The 20,498-nt window shown below is 57.2% G+C and overlaps 8 protein-coding genes across 8 annotated transcripts; 4 read left to right on the top strand and 4 right to left on the bottom strand.

Annotated features, from left to right (window-relative positions):
- Positions 1 to 1,182: 1,182 nt before the first annotated feature.
- TRAVEDRAFT_21560 (uncharacterized protein) lies at positions 1,183 to 1,852 on the top strand (the record flags this gene model as incomplete). The annotated part of the gene is made up of 5 exons (XM_008041819.1): positions 1,183 to 1,355; positions 1,425 to 1,521; positions 1,567 to 1,595; positions 1,650 to 1,734; positions 1,793 to 1,852. 5 exons carry the CDS (start codon positions 1,183 to 1,185, stop codon positions 1,850 to 1,852), a joined length of 444 nt encoding a protein of 147 aa, XP_008040010.1.
- A 1,733-nt stretch (positions 1,853 to 3,585) lies between these two features.
- Positions 3,586 to 3,983, top strand: TRAVEDRAFT_49186 (uncharacterized protein; the record flags this gene model as incomplete). The annotated part of the gene is made up of 2 exons (XM_008041985.1): positions 3,586 to 3,738; positions 3,807 to 3,983. 2 exons carry the CDS (start codon positions 3,586 to 3,588, stop codon positions 3,981 to 3,983), a joined length of 330 nt encoding a protein of 109 aa, XP_008040176.1.
- Positions 3,984 to 4,278: 295 nt separating this feature from the next.
- Positions 4,279 to 6,301, bottom strand: TRAVEDRAFT_21559 (uncharacterized protein; the record flags this gene model as incomplete). Its single annotated transcript, XM_008041818.1, has 12 exons — positions 4,279 to 4,430; positions 4,480 to 4,566; positions 4,629 to 4,674; positions 4,739 to 4,897; positions 4,951 to 5,031; positions 5,097 to 5,208; positions 5,261 to 5,418; positions 5,476 to 5,562; positions 5,619 to 5,643; positions 5,699 to 5,834; positions 5,889 to 6,052; positions 6,120 to 6,301. 12 exons carry the CDS (start codon positions 6,299 to 6,301, stop codon positions 4,279 to 4,281), a joined length of 1,389 nt encoding a protein of 462 aa, XP_008040009.1.
- A 1,708-nt stretch (positions 6,302 to 8,009) lies between these two features.
- Positions 8,010 to 8,789, top strand: TRAVEDRAFT_49184 (uncharacterized protein; the record flags this gene model as incomplete). The annotated part of the gene is made up of 3 exons (XM_008041984.1): positions 8,010 to 8,352; positions 8,435 to 8,707; positions 8,764 to 8,789. The coding sequence occupies 3 exons, from the start codon at positions 8,010 to 8,012 to the stop codon at positions 8,787 to 8,789; spliced, it is 642 nt and encodes a 213-aa protein (XP_008040175.1).
- Positions 8,790 to 9,768: 979 nt separating this feature from the next.
- Positions 9,769 to 10,251, bottom strand: TRAVEDRAFT_87954 (uncharacterized protein; the record flags this gene model as incomplete). The annotated part of the gene is made up of 2 exons (XM_008042251.1): positions 9,769 to 9,983; positions 10,116 to 10,251. Coding segments are annotated over 2 exons (351 nt in total), but the record flags the coding sequence as incomplete, so codon positions are not given.
- A 2,681-nt stretch (positions 10,252 to 12,932) lies between these two features.
- TRAVEDRAFT_21557 (uncharacterized protein) lies at positions 12,933 to 13,586 on the top strand (the record flags this gene model as incomplete). The annotated part of the gene is made up of 4 exons (XM_008041817.1): positions 12,933 to 12,984; positions 13,039 to 13,403; positions 13,472 to 13,489; positions 13,530 to 13,586. The coding sequence occupies 4 exons, from the start codon at positions 12,933 to 12,935 to the stop codon at positions 13,584 to 13,586; spliced, it is 492 nt and encodes a 163-aa protein (XP_008040008.1).
- A 1,002-nt stretch (positions 13,587 to 14,588) lies between these two features.
- On the bottom strand, positions 14,589 to 15,320 carry TRAVEDRAFT_128113 (kinase-like protein; the record flags this gene model as incomplete). The annotated part of the gene is made up of 1 exon (XM_008042250.1): positions 14,589 to 15,320. One exon carries the CDS (start codon positions 15,318 to 15,320, stop codon positions 14,589 to 14,591), a length of 732 nt encoding a protein of 243 aa, XP_008040441.1.
- A 354-nt stretch (positions 15,321 to 15,674) lies between these two features.
- TRAVEDRAFT_170215 (acetyl-CoA synthetase-like protein) lies at positions 15,675 to 20,149 on the bottom strand (the record flags this gene model as incomplete). The annotated part of the gene is made up of 19 exons (XM_008042249.1): positions 15,675 to 16,196; positions 16,254 to 16,513; positions 16,567 to 16,710; positions 16,772 to 16,805; positions 16,857 to 17,424; positions 17,495 to 17,754; positions 17,808 to 17,865; positions 17,937 to 18,081; positions 18,138 to 18,156; positions 18,222 to 18,380; positions 18,437 to 18,584; positions 18,652 to 18,734; positions 18,791 to 18,844; positions 18,900 to 19,031; positions 19,089 to 19,120; positions 19,183 to 19,242; positions 19,304 to 19,372; positions 19,439 to 19,759; positions 19,813 to 20,149. 19 exons carry the CDS (start codon positions 20,147 to 20,149, stop codon positions 15,783 to 15,785), a joined length of 3,297 nt encoding a protein of 1,098 aa, XP_008040440.1. The 3' UTR covers positions 15,675 to 15,782.
- Between the last annotated feature and the right edge of the window lie 349 nt (positions 20,150 to 20,498).

Raw genomic sequence — 20,498 nt, 5'->3', positions numbered from 1 at the left:
CGCAGCATTGGCTTGGTGTCCTCCACATCTTGAACGAGTGGGAGTGTTGAACTTCTGTGTCTACGGCTGTGCCGGACCGGGAGTGGCAGTGATAGTGGCTGTGCGTCTACCATACGCCAGCATGGACTTTCCTACTTACCATATACGTACATTCTTTTGTTCTGTACTTACTTGGCATCCTGCCATCCCTCCATATGATTCTGGTACGTTCTACGATGTTCCGGACTATTCTAGACAGCGTCCGGATTACTCGCATTACTCAGCCATGGACTATCTGACCTTATGTCGATTATGCTCCCTTACTCAGCGTTATTCATCGCTCAGTCAGCGTCCTCTGGACGTCACATGCCCTCTTCCTATACGCTTACTCATCGTCCTCCCCAGTAGTATATAAGGAGGACTCTGCAGGCCTCTGCTCTTCAGTCGTTCTCTCACAGACTGAAGAGTAAGTCCCACACTACCTATGCTTCCTTACATGTTTACTTACTAGTACTTGTAGCCTCTCTTTGTGCGGCTTACAGGTACAGTACTATGCAATCATAGTCGTTCTCTCACAGACTGAAGACCTCTCTTTGTGCGGCTTACAGCCTTCCAGGTTCAGAGTTCATCATTGCGGAGATAGATCGTGATGCCAGCGGTGTGCACTCCGACCGCAACGTCGCAGCATCCCCGGACCGCGACGTGTCTCCTCTGCCTGAGCCTGCTTCTTCCCTTGTCACGCCGGCTGCTTCTGCGCTTTCTCTCACTGGCTCCGACGCAGCTCCTACCTCTGAAGGCGACTCTCTTGCGACGTCCGAACTTGCTGCTGGCGGTCTGCTGCACGGCTTAACTGCCTCTGGATCTGAGACGACACGCCTCGCGGGAGGCTCTCAGCTCGCCGGTACTACCTCTGAGGTGTCGCCGATTACTACTGCGCTGCTGTCTTCACTTGGCTCTGGCTCTGCACTGACTGAAAACGATCCGCCGTTGTCCTCTGCCGCCGCGTCTTCCCCGGAGTCCCCGTTGAACGAGCCAATCGTGCCGGCTACAAAGTTCAAGGTGCGTTGTAATTAACCCCGTCTTAGGCCGCGCGCTCACTGCCTACCGGCGGACTTTCCACTTCAGGTCGGGGATCCCCTGTGAGTTCAACTTCTCTGCTAGCCCCCGCGCACGTATCTCACTCGCACCTGCATCGCCAGTGCTATGTTTCGTAACCCAGCAGCCGGCCCCCTCCCAAATCTACTAGGAACGCTAGTCAAGAAGGGCAACAGCGGAATGTCCTCGAAGCCAGCCAGCGAGCCGTCTGCAGGTTCGTCAACGCTGGATCAGGGAAAGAAGGCAGCGAAGATGAGGATCTCCAAGCACAAGACAGCTAGGTCAGTGTCCGATCATATCCCCACTTGAGGTTTGCTTACATGTTCGTCATCGGCGTGGCCACATTGCAGAAACCTCTATGCGTTTATGTATATCAAAGAGCACCCTTCGACGTCGGCGGTCGACTTCGACAAGGTCTGGAAAGGCCTTGACAAGGCCGTTTTAAAGGTACGTCCCACTGCAATTGCATGGCAGCAGCAATATTGATTATAGACGGATGGGTATCAGGAGTATGATGCACTGTAAGCTTCCCTTTCTCTCCTAGAGGCTACAAAGCTAATCTACGCCACCTACAGTCGTGAATATGCGCTCCTATGTGGCGACGACACGCTCGATATGATCGTCGACGCTTGGGGCAACTTGGGCAAGGAGGAGCGCGAGGTAAGATCCATCATAATCGAACCGGCCACATCGTAGAACACTGATATATTGTCTCTAGAACTACTACAAAGCAGAAGCTGCGCCGAAGGATCGTAAGGGTAAGGCGAAGGCCAAGTAAGGTACGGGGCCGCGCAAGCAGTGGGCCGGGTCCGTGGACGGAGAGCCCAAGAGGCAGCAGCACGAGGACTTGCACGCGCGTGAAGGCAAGACGAGGGGCCGGAGAACGCGGGGTTGGCAAGACGAGCGGGGGGCGCGCACGGGGCTGGCAAGACGAGCAGGAGGGCGCGCGTGGGGCGAGCAGCGCAGGAGAGCTACGGGTGGGCGCGGGGGGGGGGGCGCAGGAGGGTGCGGAGAGCGCGCGGGCGTACGGGGTGCGCGGGGCCTGTCTGTATCCACGAGAATGCCAGAAGTTGCCAGCTTTTTCTGGCGCATGCCAGATCCTGCCGGAATTGGCCAGTTCGCCTGCCTGAGAGCAGGGGAACGGGGGGTACTAGCTGGGGAACGGAGGTATCCTGGCCATATCTGCCCTGCCAGACCGGTGCCAGATGTTGCCGGAAGACGTCGGACATGTACAGACCGCACGCTGGAATTGCCAGAGAATTTCCTGGTATAGTGCGGGATTCCTGACGAGCTATGGCTGTGTCTGGCATGCCGGATATAGCCCGTTTCTGCCAGCGCCTGCCAGACCGACTTTTCACCGGGGTTCAAGGCGTGGATGAGGAGGTCACTCAAATAGGCGCTTAATGGCTGTGCAAAATATTTCCCTCCTTGTGGCGTGAGAATTTGGGCGCCCAGTCAACGAACAGGACCATTGACGCAGCGGCTGCTGGAGTCTCTCCTCTTCACCACACTCCAGCGCTCCTGCTCAGGTCCATTTGCTTTCCTGGGCCACGCCGGGTAGACTGTCTCTGTAAACTATGGTAGAAACAATACACCGAAAAGAAGTGGATGCGTGTACGCAACGGACGTCCGGGCTCTGTAATTTGCAAGAGACTCGGACTCGGGCCGTCAGTGACTAAGTGAGATATTTTGACGTCTCGGTTGCACGCGTGTAGCGTTCAGCATATTGTTACGACGGCCTTGCACGGTGAGTGACTTCCCTCGTATCCAAATGACCTCGAACTGTGCTAACGCGCCCCCTCAGTTGACCCAAATGTCTTACCATCCGCCCCGGGACAATTACGAGGTATGGAGATAGAACCCATCCCGTCCACGCCGATTCCAGCCTGCAATGCTCGCGACCTTACGGTTGCCATTTCCGGCGCCGTGCGGGTCGGCGGCGCTTACTATGGCTATCATACTTACACGTACTAGTACTAGACGCTCTCGTCGGTGCCCAGCCTCTATGCCGATCGTCGAAAGGAGTCCACAGCCGCTGACGGAGGCCTCGGTTCCTACCCATGAAACGCCGTCGGCTCACTAGTTAACACATTGTGTTGACAGCACCAGACCAACAGTCAGCCGTCTATTTGCAAAAGGTGTCCAAGTCGGCATCTCGTGAGGCGAGTTGGCACTATGGTGTCGATGGAACCCATTTCCAACAACGCCGTGATCAGGTCGCGCATAATTGTGGAAGTCCGACCTGCTCACGCTGTCGGGCATCAACAACGTCCTATTCCGTGCGTCACCCTAAGGTCAATGGCGCGCTCGTAGACCGCAATGGACACCTGCATGCATGTTCAGCGCCCACGATAGGCTCGCGGCGGTATAAAACCACCCGTGATACTCCCTACCACCCCCACCACCATCCTCTCCTCTACAATCTCAAGCCTGCCGCTTCTACAGTGAGTCGCCCATTCTTTCGCTACTGCCCCCTCCTTCTCACTCGCCACAGCTCCATCTACAGACATCATGCAGTTCACCGCCGCCTTCCTCGCGCTCGCCGCCTTCGCTGTTAGCCAGGTCTCCGCCAACGCGTCCATCGTGCGCCAGTTCAACGCGCTCGGCTCGACCGACCAGGGTGCGCTGCACACCTGCCTCCAGAACTACCGCACCGACAACTGGGTGCGCCCCTTTCTCCCTTCTCCCAGCCTTTTTGTTACTCACGGTGCTCACCGCTTTTTGCGCTGTAGGACGGGATGGACTGCGGCGGGCGCGGGTGGTTCAAGGGCAGCCACGACTACAAGAGCCCGGAGAACTGCTGGGACGCGTGCGCGGGGCTGCTCGTGCAGGCGATCGACCAGGGCGCGTCGGACGTCGAGTGCGACGATAACGAGGGTGGCGCGAAGTGCTGGATGGGCTTCCACTGAACGGTCCTACCATAGAGGGCACCTTGTAGTCTTTTTGGACTGAACCTCGATTGGTTTGAATGTCAGTCCGGTTGCTTTGAAGTCGAGTACGCATATGCGATAGAGGGCTGGGCCATCCCCCATTCCGGTTCATTGTCGTCTGGACTAGAACACAATGATTGCTCTGTATCTGACGCTATGCTGGCTTCATACGCTTTGTGAGACGTATACACTGAACCACCCCATCTGTACAGATTGCCCGGTAGTGGCCCTAGTAATTATCCGCTGGTGTCCGCATAGCCGGGCGCATTCGCCCTCAGTTATGCGTGCCTGCAATGATGCCGACCTCGGCGATGAGTCGCTCGACTTCCTCGACCAACGCGTGCCCCGCGTCAGCCTTCGCCGCCTTGTGTTGCAATAGCTTCTGTAGACGCGCGGATAGCGCTGTTTCTTCTTCCGCATATGAAGCTTTGGCAATATGTAAGTCGAGAGAGTAGATAGGGAGCACTCCGCTCACCTGCTATCGCGGCGTGCGCGTCGGACGCGGATGGGTCTGGCGAGACAAGCGCGTCTGCTGCTTCGAGGAACGACTCTGCGTCTCTGGCTGCGAGTAGGGCCAGAAGAATCAACTGTGCGCTCGTACGACGATGAGGACTATACACTCACCGTTTGCGAATTGACATTCAATATCGGATAGGGTCTGTTCATATGACTGGAAACCCCATGCGGGTGGTGAGCATCTTTCGAAATTTCGAGCGGTATACGAAACTACGCACTCGCCCGCCGCCGAGACTGTCACTCCGTGACGTTTGTGGGGGTCTCGGGCGGTTGATGATGGAGCGCCGAAGGGCGTCCACATGTCCTTGAGCTGCCGCGGCTTCTTCCTCCAGCGCACCTCTGAGCTGTGGGGCAGTCTCGTGAACGAAGACGGAGTCCTTTAAATCCGTGATGAGCGCGTATATGCGTGTAAGAACAGCGGACAGCGTACCGTCTGAAGAGCCCGCACGCATGCGAGCGTGAGCGCAGAGGCTTCATCGGCGAGGTCCTGAAGGCGACGCTCCTTCTCGATCTACCCCGATCGAGAAATAGGCATGTTGTTAGCGTATGGAGGGATGGTCGCCGAGACAGACTTACAATCCGTTGTGATACGTCCTGCAGATCCTCGCTCGACTCGGCGTGAGGCAGAGGTGAGTGATACTCAACACTTGCACGAGCGCGTGATCTTGCTGCGGCCAGAGAAGTCTCGCTGGGGGACGAAGCATGAGATGCGTGTGTCTGAAACGTAGAAGAACACGTACTATGCGGCGATGACATCCGGGTCACCAGTGTCCAACCCCATCGAATGCGCTATAGCCTCGAGAACACGGGCTTCTGCATCCTTGGTTCTAGCAGAGAGCGTGTTGTCGCTCGCGATGGCGGAGAGCCGTGTGAGGCGAATGCTGTGCGATTGCAGTGACTGTTTTTTTGGCGATTAAGCTGTCTACACGCACGCCTGAGCAGTGCGCGCACTCACAGTCAACGCATCGCGCGTGTGTTCTACGCGCAGAGGTTTTGTGACAACGGTTCTGGTGGGCAGCGAAGTCTTCGCCTCTTCTTGGATCTGGGCTCGCATATAGTCAGCTTCGAAGGAAACTCGACGAAATGTTTAGGACGCACCGTGTTCTGTTCTCCGACTTTCGACCTATTGCGACATATTGAGACGACGAGCGATCTATCATGCGGAAAAGAGGAAAAACCTGAGCTCGCTGAGAAGCTTGATAACCTCCTTGATCCGTTCTTTGCGTATCGCCTCTTTGCGTTCCAGGACGGACAAGAGTAGCGTGGTGAGACGTTTATCTTCCAGCTGCTCTTGTAGCGCGCCCGCCTCGTTTTCTGTAATAAGCATGTGTCAACAGAGAGCTACGACATAAGCAAGCGCCGTCATACCTGTATGTTCTAACGCGTCATTCGGCTTCTTCAGCTGTTGTTCCGATTGCTGGAGAGCGATCTGTGCAGCCTTGACGCGGGCCTCCGCTCGCTGCATCCGGGTGAACAAGGGGTCGGCGTCTTCACGGGACGAAGTTCCAGGGGCCCGCGAGTGGTCGCGATATCTACAAGGCAATGATACTCAGCATCGTATGGCACAGATACCTGAACCATAGCATGAAAGTTACTCACATCTGTAAGGCATTCCTTGCCGACACAGCCGCTTGTCTCCCTGTGAGGTTTGAGGCCGCAAAGTCGAGGACCTCCGCCACTCGGCCCTTGTATAGCCTTCTCATATCTTCGGGGTCGATGTATGGTGCCCCTACCGCATGGAGCACGTTTCCGATGTGGTCTACCGCTGCCTCTGTTGACATGTTGAGTAGAGCTGGCCCGGGGCCGCTTCTAGTGCTCGGATCGTAAACTTGCTGACTACTAGTTAGTGGCTAGGAGGCGCCTCAGAGCGAGTGTACAGTGTCAATCAGCTCTGGATAGATCTGTCAGTATGTTATCACTTATTTTAAATATAGATATGCAGACAGTATTGCCGTGCGTACCACGAAAACACTGGCTCCGTGTCGAAAGGGTTCCAACAAGGTTGCGGTGGCCACGATTGGCCCAAGTGGCGATGTTTTCCACGTGTACTTTAGACGCTCATTCGGTTCAGTGGCGCTAAGGGTTTGAGCGCTCACGTACGTCCTCTTAAATGTATCCCTGCAGGGCTCGCAACTCGCAACATACCAGTGAGCAGTTTCGAGTTCTCCGAAATTTCATAGGGAATATCGCAAGTAGATCTGGGATGACCCCCAGGCTCTTATTCCGGAAATACTTGCATCGGGCGTCGACCAGGCCGCGTCATCGCTTCCGTAAAGTGACACTGGCAGGCCTCTTGCCGTCCCTGGCTTGTTCAAACTCGTGGCGGCCGCCCGTTGACAACGGCGGGCACTCTGCTCTGCACCTCCATCTTTTTCGCTAGCTCTGGGTGCTCCTTGATAGGCCACACCGTTTTATCCTACTCGACGCGGCCCTCTACACAGGTATTACACTTGATTCTCCAACATGGACCGTACTAATGCCCATCAGGCGGAATCTACCTCACGGTCATGAACGGACCCCGCCTCCCGGTCGAAGTCATCGAGGAGATCATCGATTCATGCGTTAGCCATGCGGCAGTACCCAACCACGAACAAGTCCTCCGCGCATATCAAGTCCTCTGCACATGCTCGCTGATCTGCCGCGATTTGCTGCCACGCAGCCGCAAAAATCTGTACTCAGTCGTGATGTTCAGGTGCAGCGAACAGGTGGACGAGCTCCTCGCGACCCTCACTAGCAACCCCTCCCTGGGAGAACTCGTCCGTGCGCTTAGGGTGGATCCCAGCCAGGACAAAACATCGGGTGGAAAGTACATCCCGTTCGCCCGTTCCGAACTTGTTAGCAAGGTTCCGAACGTGCAGACGCTAGTACTGAAAGTGGACTGGTCACTCTACCCGCCGTGGTATCATAGGCTTGCCTCACTCTATCCCATCACCGAGCTCTTTCTGTGGAGCTCAGCACCTTTCTGGACATCCCCTCAGGCCGTCCGGGTCATGTGGGCATTTTGCGAGCTAGAGCGACTTCACGTGTTTATGTTTTCTGGCGCTATGAACAACGCAGAGGTATCACCCGATCAAATACGCTCCATGCAAACCCTTGTAACACAAAAAAATCGGTCCCCCTCACTTCAATTTCTCGAAGTAGATGTGAGTGTACACCGGCTGCTTGTAGTAACGCTGCGCTGACCTGTTCGACCCTCATAAGCAAAGCCCAGAGAGTCACTCTCTCCACATCTCACTTATACCCACATTCGGCACATGTCTTGTGGAGCTAGTCTTGCATTGGCATCCATTGGGCGGATGCGACTTTGGTAAGCCATAACTCATCTCTTGTTATCTACCCATCGTATGGATCACCGCTCATTCACTTACATGATGGGCCGCGGCCCCTTACCCAGACGTGTTATCTGGGCTAGTGTCGGTGTCTCTTTTCCTGGAGATGCTGGTTTTTGTGACCGACTTCAACAACTGCTGCGTAACTTTGCCAAGTAGAATGGACCCTTCCGACAGCTTCTCAACTTGGGCGGCTTTTCTCATTCTCGAGGCGCGCACCCATTCGCGCTTACAGCACATCTTGTTTCGCCTTTGGCCGCCGTCTGGCGACCTCGCTATCGACCAAGCAATAAGCCGCTATGCGCTCCTGCGGAAGCTTATTGGGCCCCTGTTCATTGAGGTATGCCATGGCCTCCGGAGCCTCCGGGTGCTGTCTGTCACGCTGCCGCGCTCCGCAGCATCTCAGACCAGTTGGGATACGTCGGATTGGTGGGCACAGGAGATACACAAGCGGCTAGAAATGCCAGCCCTTTCGGTGATGGTTGAGAGCAGCACAGAACACGGTGAGCCGCCGTGTCCTCGTCTAGTGTTCTTCTTGACGCATGACGCGTGAAATTGATCTTGACTCTCACGCTGAATGTATAGATCCTCTGTGGAGGCTCGTATGGATCGATGCGGACAACGACTCAAGCGATGCAGACGATTTCGATAGATTCCGGTGTCTGACTTACCCTTCGCCGGGAGACTGGCGGGATGAGCTCGAGGTCGAGGTCGTGGAACCGGTCGTTCTAAAGTTGCGGAAGTTCTGGCTCCCATCTATCCCTTGGGTGAAACTTCAAGGTCGGACATGCTACGGCTCAGAAGATGCATATATGAGCGCGAGGGGGGTCTCTACAGAGCATAAAAGAATCGGAATCCGTAAGTTTTCTACACCCGCTGCACCACCTTCTACTCCCTGACTACATCTCTTTCAGCTATCGCCCGCCCACAGGACGCATGAATCTTTTCGTCGAGTGCTAAGGCGCGATGGACAGGGTATGAGAACCGCTCTGACCGGGCGAACGGATCGCGTCGCGGATCGTACCTTGCAATGCTACTAGGTGACTCAGGCGCGTTGGAACAGTCTATGTATATGGAGCGTCACGTATCCCCGTTTCTTGATTTTCTTGCACGCGAACTCGTTCACCCCTCGCCAGTGTTGTACCCCAATGCATTCGGATACACCGTCCGGTCGTCCGTTCGGGCGCGTACTCGTCAGGCTCTCAGAGGATTGTACAACCGTGTTCTCCGCGCCCAGGCAATACCGCCCCACCGCTCATGCCTTCGCTCTTGTGGGATTCAACAGGTTATTAGTCGCGTCGTATCCGCTTATCCCAGAATCCGCCTGTGCCGCGACGGGGCTGGCAGCAGGGTGCTTAAACTGGTGGAGATAAAGGCGCCTTTTCCTCCGGCAAAAATACAACGAAGCCGTCGTGTCTGGGTCTCGTTCCGAATGGCGTCCGCTAAGCATCATCCGACCGAGCAGTCGCAGAGTCAGCTCGTGATCGTGGCCGCCGGCGGATGCTAATGTGCCCTCCTGATCTCTCCCCGGACGAACACCCCGCATACTTCCGCATAATCAGTGCCGGAGTACCTGGGTTGGGATATTGATACAATATATTGCTGACAGGTGAGAGATTGTACAACAATTCGCTGACACACGTAACCTAGATTCTCAGCGAAATCCATACCACTCCGCTGCGTCATGGCAATTGATGACTTTCAAGCCATCGGATATAGGACAAGATCGTTCGAAAATATTGAGTAGTGGGCGGCGTCTGACAGAATATGGTCAGCTGTGATTCGTCCATCGGGAAACTTTCCGAAGGCGCACATTTGTTCACGCATCACCAGTAGTTGTCCCACTGCACGCCCCAGTGGACGGCGAACTTGTCGCCTTCCGGGAAGAACTCGAGCAGCGCCGCCCGCAGCATCTTGTCGACGCCTTGAATCTGCCAAAATCGGTCCGCCGCGCGCTCTAGTACGAAGCTGTCCCAGAAGTACGGGTACCATCCCGCCTCCGCCCAGTCGACGACGCCAGAGATGCGCCCGTTGTGCACCATGATGTTCCAGGGCGTCAGGTCGCCGTGCGAGAACATGGGGGTGCGGTTGAGGTCGAAGAAAGCCAGGAACTCGTCGCGCGTCCAGTCGCAGTCTCGGATGGATCTGCTTTTGATCTTGATGAAGTACTCGAGGAAAGAGCGTGTCGTCCGCGCGTCCTCGTCGCCCATAGGGAAGTTACGCTGGAAGTTCTTGAACCAAAATGTGCGCGCCCAGGAGTCGTCACCGAACGGCTGGAGTCTTGTTTGGCCATCCGTGAGGCCGCGGAGCTGGGTGAAGATACCCTTAAGCTGGCGCGCAATTGCGTCGCGCTCGGAGGCAGAGAGCGACTCGAAGGCGTGTTCGAGTCGCATGCCGGGGACTTGCTCCTGGACGATGTAGGTCATAATGTCATCCGACTGCTCGACGGCCTCGGTGAAGACGCCGTAGACGCGCGGCATGGGAATGGGTGTGCGCGACGCCACATAGTTCATGACTTCGGCCTCGCGCGCATACACCTCTAGGCCGAACTTGACTACCATTGGTACGTCGTCTTTAACGATAGCCCTCACCGCGCGCCCTGTCCCCCATGAGGGCAGCGCGTACGGTTCAGGACCAGTCGGGACGGGGTTTTGGTTTGTGCCGATCGGTTTAGGCTTGAGGTTGGTAGAGTAGCGCAGAAGGGCCTTGACTTCTTGGAGAGTGCCCATGGAAGCCATCATGAGATGGTGGTGGTTGAGAGACGAGAGGTTGCACGTTGATGGAGAAGTTGAGGGGAATATCCAGAGATATCCGAACTTTCGGATGTGGCTACCGACGGGCGCCAGAATAAGCGCGCTTGTAATTCGGTCGCGGACGTTGTTCGGTGGCACTCCCTTTGTGCCGCATCTCATCGGGGAATCCGCCTTCGGCAGATATGACCTTTTAGCGCTTATATGTTGGCACAAGTCTGTTGTGAACTTGTATGGCCTTATATCTGATCCTAATATCTCGCCACACTTCCGAGGACTTGTCAGGCCCGTCCAATTCTTGTACTCACATTATAGGTACTGACCAGGTCGCTGGGCAGCGGGCATGACTCTCATCGCGCGGCAGGAAGGCCGTAACCGCCGGCCCTAAAGCCTCTTCCCGTGGCCTCAAAGCCTGCGTGCGCTGGCACCATCGTGCGCGTCCGTCCTTGCCTTAGCTCCTCTCCCATCTCCCCTCGTGTCCAGAGCTGTTATTGCTCCGCAGCCAAGCTGCGTCCATGTTGGTGGACTATTGACTCGACTCCCGAGCTGCTTGCTCCGTGGCCGTCCACGTCCTTGTTATGAGGGAGCGGGCCATTGCGGCCGGCTACGACGTTATACTAACGTGCATCGTTATGTAGGCATCAAGAACACCACATCCGGGATCCGCGCAAGACATTCGTACATGCCCTGCAAGGTCGCCCAGGTCGCGCTCGGACCCCCTCTGTCGACGTGCGCTCTCCGCGCCGTGGGGTGTGCTATTCTGTGCAGGACGTGACGCCGCCGCCGCCGCCGCCGTCCCGGGCCTGCGACGACGGGTTTGCTACAGGTGAGTTATCGGCGGATCTACCTATATTTCCTGAGCTGTGTCCTCTACATGTATATGTATGTTCTATAATACTATCTCTTTGCGAATACTTTTCCTGCGTGAGAAGCAAATGGTTTGAAGTTCCCGCTCCGGAGACCAGACCGACGGGGGCGCGCTACGTTGGCCCCGACGGGGTGTCAGGAGTCCTGCAAGAGATATAATGCGCCCAAGTCTTGTAGCGTCTCGCAAGGCTTGTGTTGTTTGCCAAAGGGAGATTGATCATATATGACCATGTAAGGACGTCCACAATACTTCTAAAAATTGTAGAGAATGTACTTATTACATGGGCTTACATGGGCATATACAATAGAGGCCAATTCCCCGATGCTGTCTACCACTCCGTTCATTGGTACATTGACCTCCTCCTATAGGTGTACGCGTACGCCGATAGCCTCCACTGTGTCTCCCGGTCAAGCACCAAGCCATGTGCGGACGCCCCTGGGCCTATGGGGCGGTACCTAGTAGAGGCCCCATACTATTCCGTACCGCTGGAGGCGCACGATCATGGAACCTGTTCGCTTAGCCATTGCCCTAACAGAGTCCTCTAACAACTACCACAAGCGACCCTGGATCCAAGCCTGTACAGATCTCACACAATTGTCTCATTAACGATGACTCGTAAGTGCGCGCTCACTAGCACCTACGTCACCACTTTACACGCTTGCCTGTGTAGCATATATCCGGGCGGACCAGCCATCCTATTGTCCCCTCGACTTCCAGGGTCCCACTCTCTTAGCCACAGGTACACGATTGCGCCTTACCTTCATGCGGCGGCCACGGCTAAGCCGTTCTACTACATGCCTTCTGTGCCAGGCACTCCCATTGTGCGACACTCTATGGATGGACGAAACCGGGAAGCCCACCCCAACATTGCACAAGCCGACCCCATTGTAGCGCGGACAGGATGCTCGTTCGCAGCTGGTCCGGTCGTCTATGTGCATCCGCTTGGGGAGTTCAGCAGCACACGCCCTTGCCTGCGCGACGGTAGTAGGACAAAGACATGGCCCCACCTTCCCAGGTTAGTACCCGCAACAGCCGACTCCTTTCTTCTCATGTTGATTTACCAGCCCACCGTCTGTTGGAGACTCAGCGCAATGCAACCGTCTCGCATCCCCTATTTCCGTATATATAGGCCTGCCTGCAATTTCTTCCAGCCCATAGCTGCAGCCCACCTCATCGCACGGCAAACATCCCGGGATATCAGGACGTCGGATAGGCCCAGGAACTTGAAACAAACGATAACTGTCAAAAATCTCTTTGTTCGGGGACAAAGGATTAGCGACAGTTATAGTTTGCTTCACGATCTCAAAGTCTTTCTGGGGCCGTGATATCCTGCGGTGCTTGCCGTGTCGTCCTCTCTTCTTCCCGCTAGCCCATCGATTCTCATCATCTCCAGATCTCTATCAAGAGCACGATACCTGTTTCTATGAGGCGCTTCAATGAATGTAAAGACCAAAGGGTTCTCGATATGTGTGTCGAGTTCAACGACCCGATGCCGATCTACATAGCGGTGCATGACAGTGAGTACTACGTATCTGAATTCTTCTCAATACTTCCGCTAACCTGCCATACAGCCACTAGAGAAATCCACTGGCGTATCGTCTGGGCCATCGCTGGCCCTCTTAGGGACCCGAACCGTCGGCACGGGGAGCGTCTGGAAGGCTATCACGTCATGGAAATCTTCGTTCCGAACGAGGACAATGCGACGGGCCAGTACGCCTTCCGCCGGCACTTTCGCCAACGCGATTACGGAAGCGCCCAACACTGGGCTTTCATGCACGTCGGGACGCTGGACCGACCGAGCCGCCGGACGCTCGTGGACTACTGCTCAGAGCAGGACCCGACTCACGTCGGTAACAACGCAGGCTCGAACTGTATCACATGCGTCGTGAACACCATCCGCGCGATGTGTATTACTCCGGACCAGATCAACGCCAGGGTGGGTTCGACTTGCGCTTTGAAGCCCTCTGTATGCAAGCTGAATTCGTTTGTCTACCAGCTCCACAGGGCCCGGACGGACAGCAGGTACGTATACAATCATCATGACCACTTCACCCCGCAACAGGCGGAGCAGGCCATCCGGGACGCCTACAACTACCGTACCACAAGGCGGAGAAACTAGGACAGGGGCGCTGCCTCGCAGTCTACCCGGAAACGGCCTGTTGCTCGCCCGACGGTGATGAGTTAAGTTACGGCACAGCTCACAGGCTGAGGGGCTTCGTACTTCTCCTTGAAACTGGCGTCCTTGCCTGTTCATGCTACGTGACCGCACCTCTACACTATGTATCTGTATCCTCGAATTTATTTGCTGCATCATACTATAAGAACGACCGAAGAAAAGTCTGGAAGCACAACGGATGCTCGTAGTAATCATCTATCCTCGCGTATATTGCGTATTGGAAGAATCTATGCACGTCGTGCGCTCCCATCTCGTATCTTCCTTCAGTGGAGACTGCTCTAATGTTTGATACTATGCCTGCTAAGCGTCTCATACTGGGCGGCGCACGCACCGCCGCGCGCCCATGCTATCACTTGTAAAGAATTGTGCGCATCATGCTGACGAACCCTGGAGCCACCTGCGCTGCGACGCCACCGACTCGAGCCTCACGATCCACTCGACGTATGGGAGTCACCACGGCCGACTCGAACCGCTCGGCGATCGGGACGAAGACGTTGTTCCACTAGTGCACGGGCTGGGGCGAGACTGCTGAGGGTGCCAGTGCACCCGCCGCTACTGACTGCGTTCTACAGTGCCGATACAACAACGTCGACGGCAATTCAGGTAACCTTCACCGACAAGTTCAGGCGGTGGGCATCGTGAGTTGTCGGCTGGTTGTTCTTCAATGTCTCCACCCGGCTGGCGGAACGCACACTCCACACGTCTCGAAGCACGCGTTCCTTTAGGCAAAAACCAGACTCCTGCGGAACGACCATGCTGTAGGCATTCTATCTAGCGCGACTCCGCTACATTGCATAGTCGCGCAGGTCATTCCCAGGCGCATAATCGGAGATCGCTCTGCAGCGTGGAGGTATATACCAGATGGTGGCGTCCTGACAGGAGAAGTTCGTCAGTTACAATGTTTTGATTGGGGAACGCTTGCAAAGACACACCGAGCCGGGTACATCAGTAATAGAAGTCGCTCTGGACATTCCAGTGGATCCCAAACTCGGTACCCTCGGGGAAGAACTCAAGCAACGCCGCGCGCAGCATCTCCTGCGCACCCGGGACCTTCCAGAACATGGACGCCGCGCGGTCGAGCACGAAGCTGTCCCAGAAGTACGGGTACCAGCCCGCCTCCGCCCAGTCGACGATCCCGGAGATTCGCCCGTTGTGCACCATGATGTTCCAAGGCGTAAGGTCGCCATGCGAGAATATCGGAGCCCGGTCGAGATCGAAGAGCGCGAGAAATTCGTCGAGCTTCCAGGCGCCGCCGGGTCGGTACCGTCTGCTTGTGATCCCGAGGAAGTAGGTGAGCAGGGCGCGCGTCGTGTGTGCGTCGTCGTCGCCCATGGGAAAGTCGTTCTGGAAGCACTTGAACCAGAGGGTGCGCGCCCACGAGCCGCCACCGAACGGCTCGAGTCGCGTCCTGCCACCGGCCAGACTGTGCAACTGGATGAAGACGTCCTTCAGCTGGTGCGCGATCGCGTCGCGCTCGGACGCGGAGAGAGTTTCGAAGACGTGCTCGAGCCGGGTGCCGGGGACCTGTTCCTGGACGATGTAGGTTACGGTGTTGTTTAAGACGGCCTCGGTGAAGACGCCGTAGAGGCGCGGTATGTGGATAGATGTGTGGGACGCTACGAATGTCATGACGTCGGCCTCGCGCGCATAGACTTCCACTCCGAACTTGACTACCATGTGTATACCGTCTTTCACGATTGCCCTGACTGCACGCTGATCCCCTTCGGGGTGCAGGTCGTATTGCTCGGGGCCCGGAGCTAGAACGGGGTCCGGAGCTAGAACGGGGTCCGAGTGCGCCCCAGCCTGAAGAAGGTCAGGCTCGGGATTGAGGTTCGTCGAGTATTGCAGGAGAGTCTTGATTTCCGCTAGAGTCAGGGCCGTGGAAGTCATCATGCATCCTGGAGTGGGTGATGGACGCTAAGTTCAAGAATCCTAGTTGCTTAGCGCTCAACGCTCAGCGCCGTCTCAGTGCCACTGCTACGGCATATGACGCGCGATTCTGAATCTTGGCTTCTCATTCGCCCAAGCGCAGTGCACGGTGTCCATCCATTCAAGTCACGCTACTAATATGTCTGTTGATACAATCTATGCTGTGGTACATATACACCCCCATCTACTAACCATCACGCGCGAGGTCGTCTACGCCTTGATATGCCCGACCTTCGCCCAGTACTCCACATACTTCACCGCGTCCTCCCCCCCGATCGGACGCGCGTTCGCGAGGCTCTTCGACGCCCGCACCGCCTTCTCCGTGCTCAGTGGCACCGCGGCACCGCCCATGCCCTCGCTCTTGAAGAACCCGAGCAGGTTGTGCGCCGCGTCGTGCTGGCCGACCCCGGGCCCCGCCTGCGCCGCGACGGTCGCGGAGTGCTCGAGCTTCGCGGTCCACTCCGCGTAGGGGACCGTGGGCAGCCCGAGCCGCCCGGCGATCGGGACGAAGATGGTGTTCCACTGCACGGGCTTGGGCGAGACGAGGTGCAGAGAGCGCTCGCCGCTGTCGACCATGTCCTGCAGCGCGGAGGCGACGACGTCGACGGCGACCCAGGTGACCTCCTGCACAACGGGGCGATTAGTAAACGTAACAGAGGGATATGCTAGGGCATGGCGCACCTCTTCCTTGACGGGGATACAGCCGAGGCGCTGGCTGGCGCGGACGAGCGCGGCGACCCACTCCGTCGTGTTCCAGCCGCCCAGGCGCTGGTCACCGCTGACCTGCCCGACGCGGACGGACGTCGTTTGCAAGCCCGTCTTCTCCGTAGCCAGGCTAAAGAGATGTTCTGTGACCCACTTGCTCTCGCTGTAGCCGGAGCCAGCTGCGAGGTCGGGCTCGGTCTCGTGCGTCTCCTCTGCAGGCTTCGAGCCAGAGTAGTCTGCGACACATAAGGTCAGTGAGTTATAACACGAAATAGAGGGGTGCACTTACTGCGTAGTGAGGAGATGGAGCTGACGAAGAGCACGCGGGGCCCTCCGGGAAGAGGGGAGTGAAGAGCGAGGTCGAGCAAGTTCCTTGCACCAGCCAGGAGCGGCTCGAATGATTGGAGCGAGACCTGGAAGTCCACGCGCCACGCTGTGAAGGTAGCTAGTGTTAACAACACGATCTCTGCAGTGCACATATGCAATAAGCTCACCATTGTGGATGATCTGAGTGACGCTAGATCTCATCTGTATATTGCGTCAGCGACACCACCTCGGGCTCTCATAGGCAGTGCTCACCCCTTCGTATACCTCCCCGCTCAATCCGAGATTGGTCTTCGCGAGGTCGACGACGTGCAGGGTAACCTTGCCGGACGTCAACAAAGAGCCGTCCAGGCCCCACTGCTCGAACGCAGCCTTCTGCCGCGCCTCCAGCGCCTGCACAGACCCAGAGGGCTCGCGGTTTAGCGCATACACCCTCACGACGTCCGCCCGCTCCAGCAGCTGCGCAAGGAGGTGCGCGCCAAGTCGCCCCGTGGTGCCCGTAAGGATGACGGTCTCCGCACCAGCAGGCGCGCCGTTCGCGTGGCCGTTTGCATGCCCGTTCGCGAGCTTCTCCGGGAAGTGGCGCTCGAGCCCCGCGCTGTACTTGTCGAGGAGCGCACGCATCCGCGCGATCGCCGCTGCGCGCTCTGCATCCGCGCCCGCGAGCGCCGTCTCGCCCGAGATGAGGCCGGACAGGAACGTCGAGAGCGCGCGGATCGAGGGGTGCGCGTACACGAAGTTGGACGGGATGTCGTGCGTGCTCACGGTCGCCACGGCGCGGAGCGCGTGGATGAGCGTGTTGCGGATCCACGTTGCCTGCAGACTGTGCCGTGTCAACGCCGGCGTCAGTAGGTGGAACATTCAACCATAGAGGACACCTGAGGGGCACGCACCTGTCACAGCCATTCTGGAAGAGGTCATCGTCGTCTTGGATGTCGTCGTTTTTCATCACCTTCCGCACTACGGCTTTGATGTATGCGTGCGTGCTGGCGGGCGACCAGTCGCGCGGCGGGGCGAGGACCTGGGACGACTCCTCAATGCGCTTGTAGAGGGCGTCAATCTCCTCGGCGTATGCGGCGATGCAGACCTGCCGACGTGGCGTGCCCTTCGCCGTGTACTCCAAGGGCTTGTCGGGAGATGTGACCATGATCGTCTGCCGCGGCATTAGCGAACTGTGGGGATGTTCCAGGAAGGTGCCTCGCTTACCTCCTTGAAGAGGCGCGAATGTGAGGGCGCGTACGAGTTGAGCTCCTCAACTGTCGGCCTGCACAGATAAGGCAGTGCATATGTGAGATGTCGCCCGCGAAGATACCATCTGTAGGATGTTGTACTTACCAGATCTTGTTACGGAACTCCTCTAACTTCGCCTCGTCATTTGGATCGAACTGCTCCTTTGGCTGAATGAGAACACCGTTCTGGAAGCGCCCACGGCCGAACATCAGGCACGCGTGCACGTGTGGGTCTTGGACCAAAATCGCCTCTACATCGCGAAGCGTAGTTAGTCACTGTGATCCCTCCTTGTCAAGTGCTACGTACCAAGAGGTGCCGGGTTGGTCTGCAATGCGAAGCAAATGATTAGCAAACGGGCGCCGGAACGCGAACTACAGCGGATTTATGCACCTTCTCTCCGGTAGACAGCATGAGCTGATCGTCCTTACGCCCAAACACACGGAACAGATGGTGCTTGGTGGGGTGCCGCTGCAACAGATCGTTCGACGAGAACGCAGGGCGCCCGTCAATGACCGAGTTGAACACGTTCGGGGTGAACGTCGGCGAGTCCTGTGCACCTGGTATCAGTCCGCGCCGCCCGCGCCTGGAATAGAGAAGATACTAACGAATGCGACGGGCTCGAAGATGTCCGGCTGGCCGTCTTGCGGGAGGAGGCGGATGTCGATGTGCGGCGAGATCTGGAAGTACTCCCACTCGGACTTGTCCATCGTGTCCGGATTCGGGATCAGGCGCACTGCCGCGCCGATCTCCGTCCTATTAGCGAAATTCGAGACGGTGTCAGCTCGGGGCGACGTCTGTACAAGAATGAATGGCGACTGACGAGCCGTAGAAGGGGATGAGCGCGATGCCCTCCGCCGTCATACGGTCCCCGATCTGCTTGTTCATCGGCGCTGCCGCATAGATCTGTGCGCAACTGGAGTCAACAAAGAAACATCCTAGGACGCCTTGGAGAGACATACCACGGCGCGCAAGGTCTTCATCCGTTCCATGTTCTCTGGGTCTTTCGCCCACGTCTGTGTACGCGTCAATCTGGTATCCGAAGCACTGGATCGCGTGCCGCGGATCTACCTCTATAATGGCGGGGACAATATACTCCACCTCGGTGCGAGTGGCCACAACCGAGTCCAGAATAACCTCGGGCGTAGGCATGATCGGTGGCGTCTTGGGCTCGAACACTGTCCAAACCACACCAACGTACAGCTGGTCGCATACACGTATGAGCGCGGATCCACGCAGACGTGAAGTTAAGACACGTACCGACCAGACCATTGTGAGCGAACCCATCACGTCTGAAGAGAGAGATGTCAGCGATGTATGTTACGCCACCCGCGGAAACAAAGAGATGACCCACGGAACATAGGGTTCGGCTGCGTTGCGACCCGGACGCCGCAGAAGTCAAAGTCGCCATAGACTGCAAATTCACGACCAGTCAGCCACCCCATCAAATCCGCATGTGGCGCATCGACACGTACAGACGAAGGTGCCCCACTTCCTAAAGTTCTTGTCCAGGAACTTGATCGGCTTCGGGAATGCCGTGGATCCTGCGAATTACAGTATAAGCATCTACGGATCCCTCCACGCAACGCCGCTCGCCTCGGGGCACTCACCGGAGGAATGCAGGATGATAGCCGTCTGGTCCGGGCTGACCTTGCCCATGGGCACGAACGCGTCGTCGCCCCCGGGCCCGTACATGTCCTCGAACGTCGGCATGGGCAGCAGGTCGAGCGCGAGCCCGTCCTTCGCGAGCAGCTCGATCGTCTCGTGAGCGAGCCGCTGCATTGCGGGGTCTGCGCTCACGAACATCTGGCGCACGCCCGTCTTCGAGACGAGGTGCGCGACGCCGATCGCGGAGTTGCGCGTCGAGATCGGGAAGGGCGTGAGCCCGAGGTACATCAGCCCAACCTTCAGGGTGTAGAAGGAGATCGTGTCTGCGTGGAGTGTCAGCGTGGACGGCGTGTCAAACGACGCTTGATGCGCGTACCTGCGGTCGCGAGGATGCCGATGACGGGCGGCTCGGTCGCGTTTTTCCCCTGCTGCGCCTGTGCGTAGTAATCCGCCATGCGCTCGTAGTAGCCTGCGCTGAGCGTGGCGGCCTTGCGGATTCCGCGGTAGACCTCGGGGTAGTAGAGAACATGCTCCTGGTTGTTCTCGTCTGCATACACGAAGACGGGGTGTTCCGGGCTGTGTTTCGCATGGAACTCGAACAGCTCGGGGATGGTGAGGGTGGTGTCAAGCTCTATACGCTTGAACGTCTTGCTGTTGGCGCCCTGCACCGTCTGGACCTTGGCATTGTAGAAACCAGGTGCGTTCTGAAGCATAGACATCGTGAAGTTGTTGAAGGTGAGGTGAGTACAAGTTCTACGGAGAGGGGGGACGTCGGATGTTTTGGAAAGGGGTGTCGGTGAGCAGCAGGACTGGGCTGCTCCACCACGGCCGGGGACCAGTATATATGTCGCCGCCTGTCAAGCTTTGCACGGTTCCGTCGTCTGATTGCGGGCAATTTGAGTGACGGCAGCGCACTGCGGCCTTCGGCAGCTCACGAGCCCCGTCTCGAGGGCGAGCTGCCGGCAGCGCTGTGATGGAGCGCACAGGGTATGCCCAATCCAAATGACCTCGCTTACATATCGGGCAGGAAGCCATCTTCGGGCGTTGGCCAGAAACTCCCAT

Source organism: Trametes versicolor (genome assembly GCF_000271585.1).
Source record: "Trametes versicolor FP-101664 SS1 unplaced genomic scaffold TRAVEscaffold_8, whole genome shotgun sequence".
Taxonomy (NCBI): Eukaryota; Fungi; Basidiomycota; class Agaricomycetes; order Polyporales; family Polyporaceae; genus Trametes; species Trametes versicolor.
The sequence above is the reverse complement of the archived record's forward strand: the minus strand, read 5'-3'. Positions and strand labels throughout refer to the sequence as shown.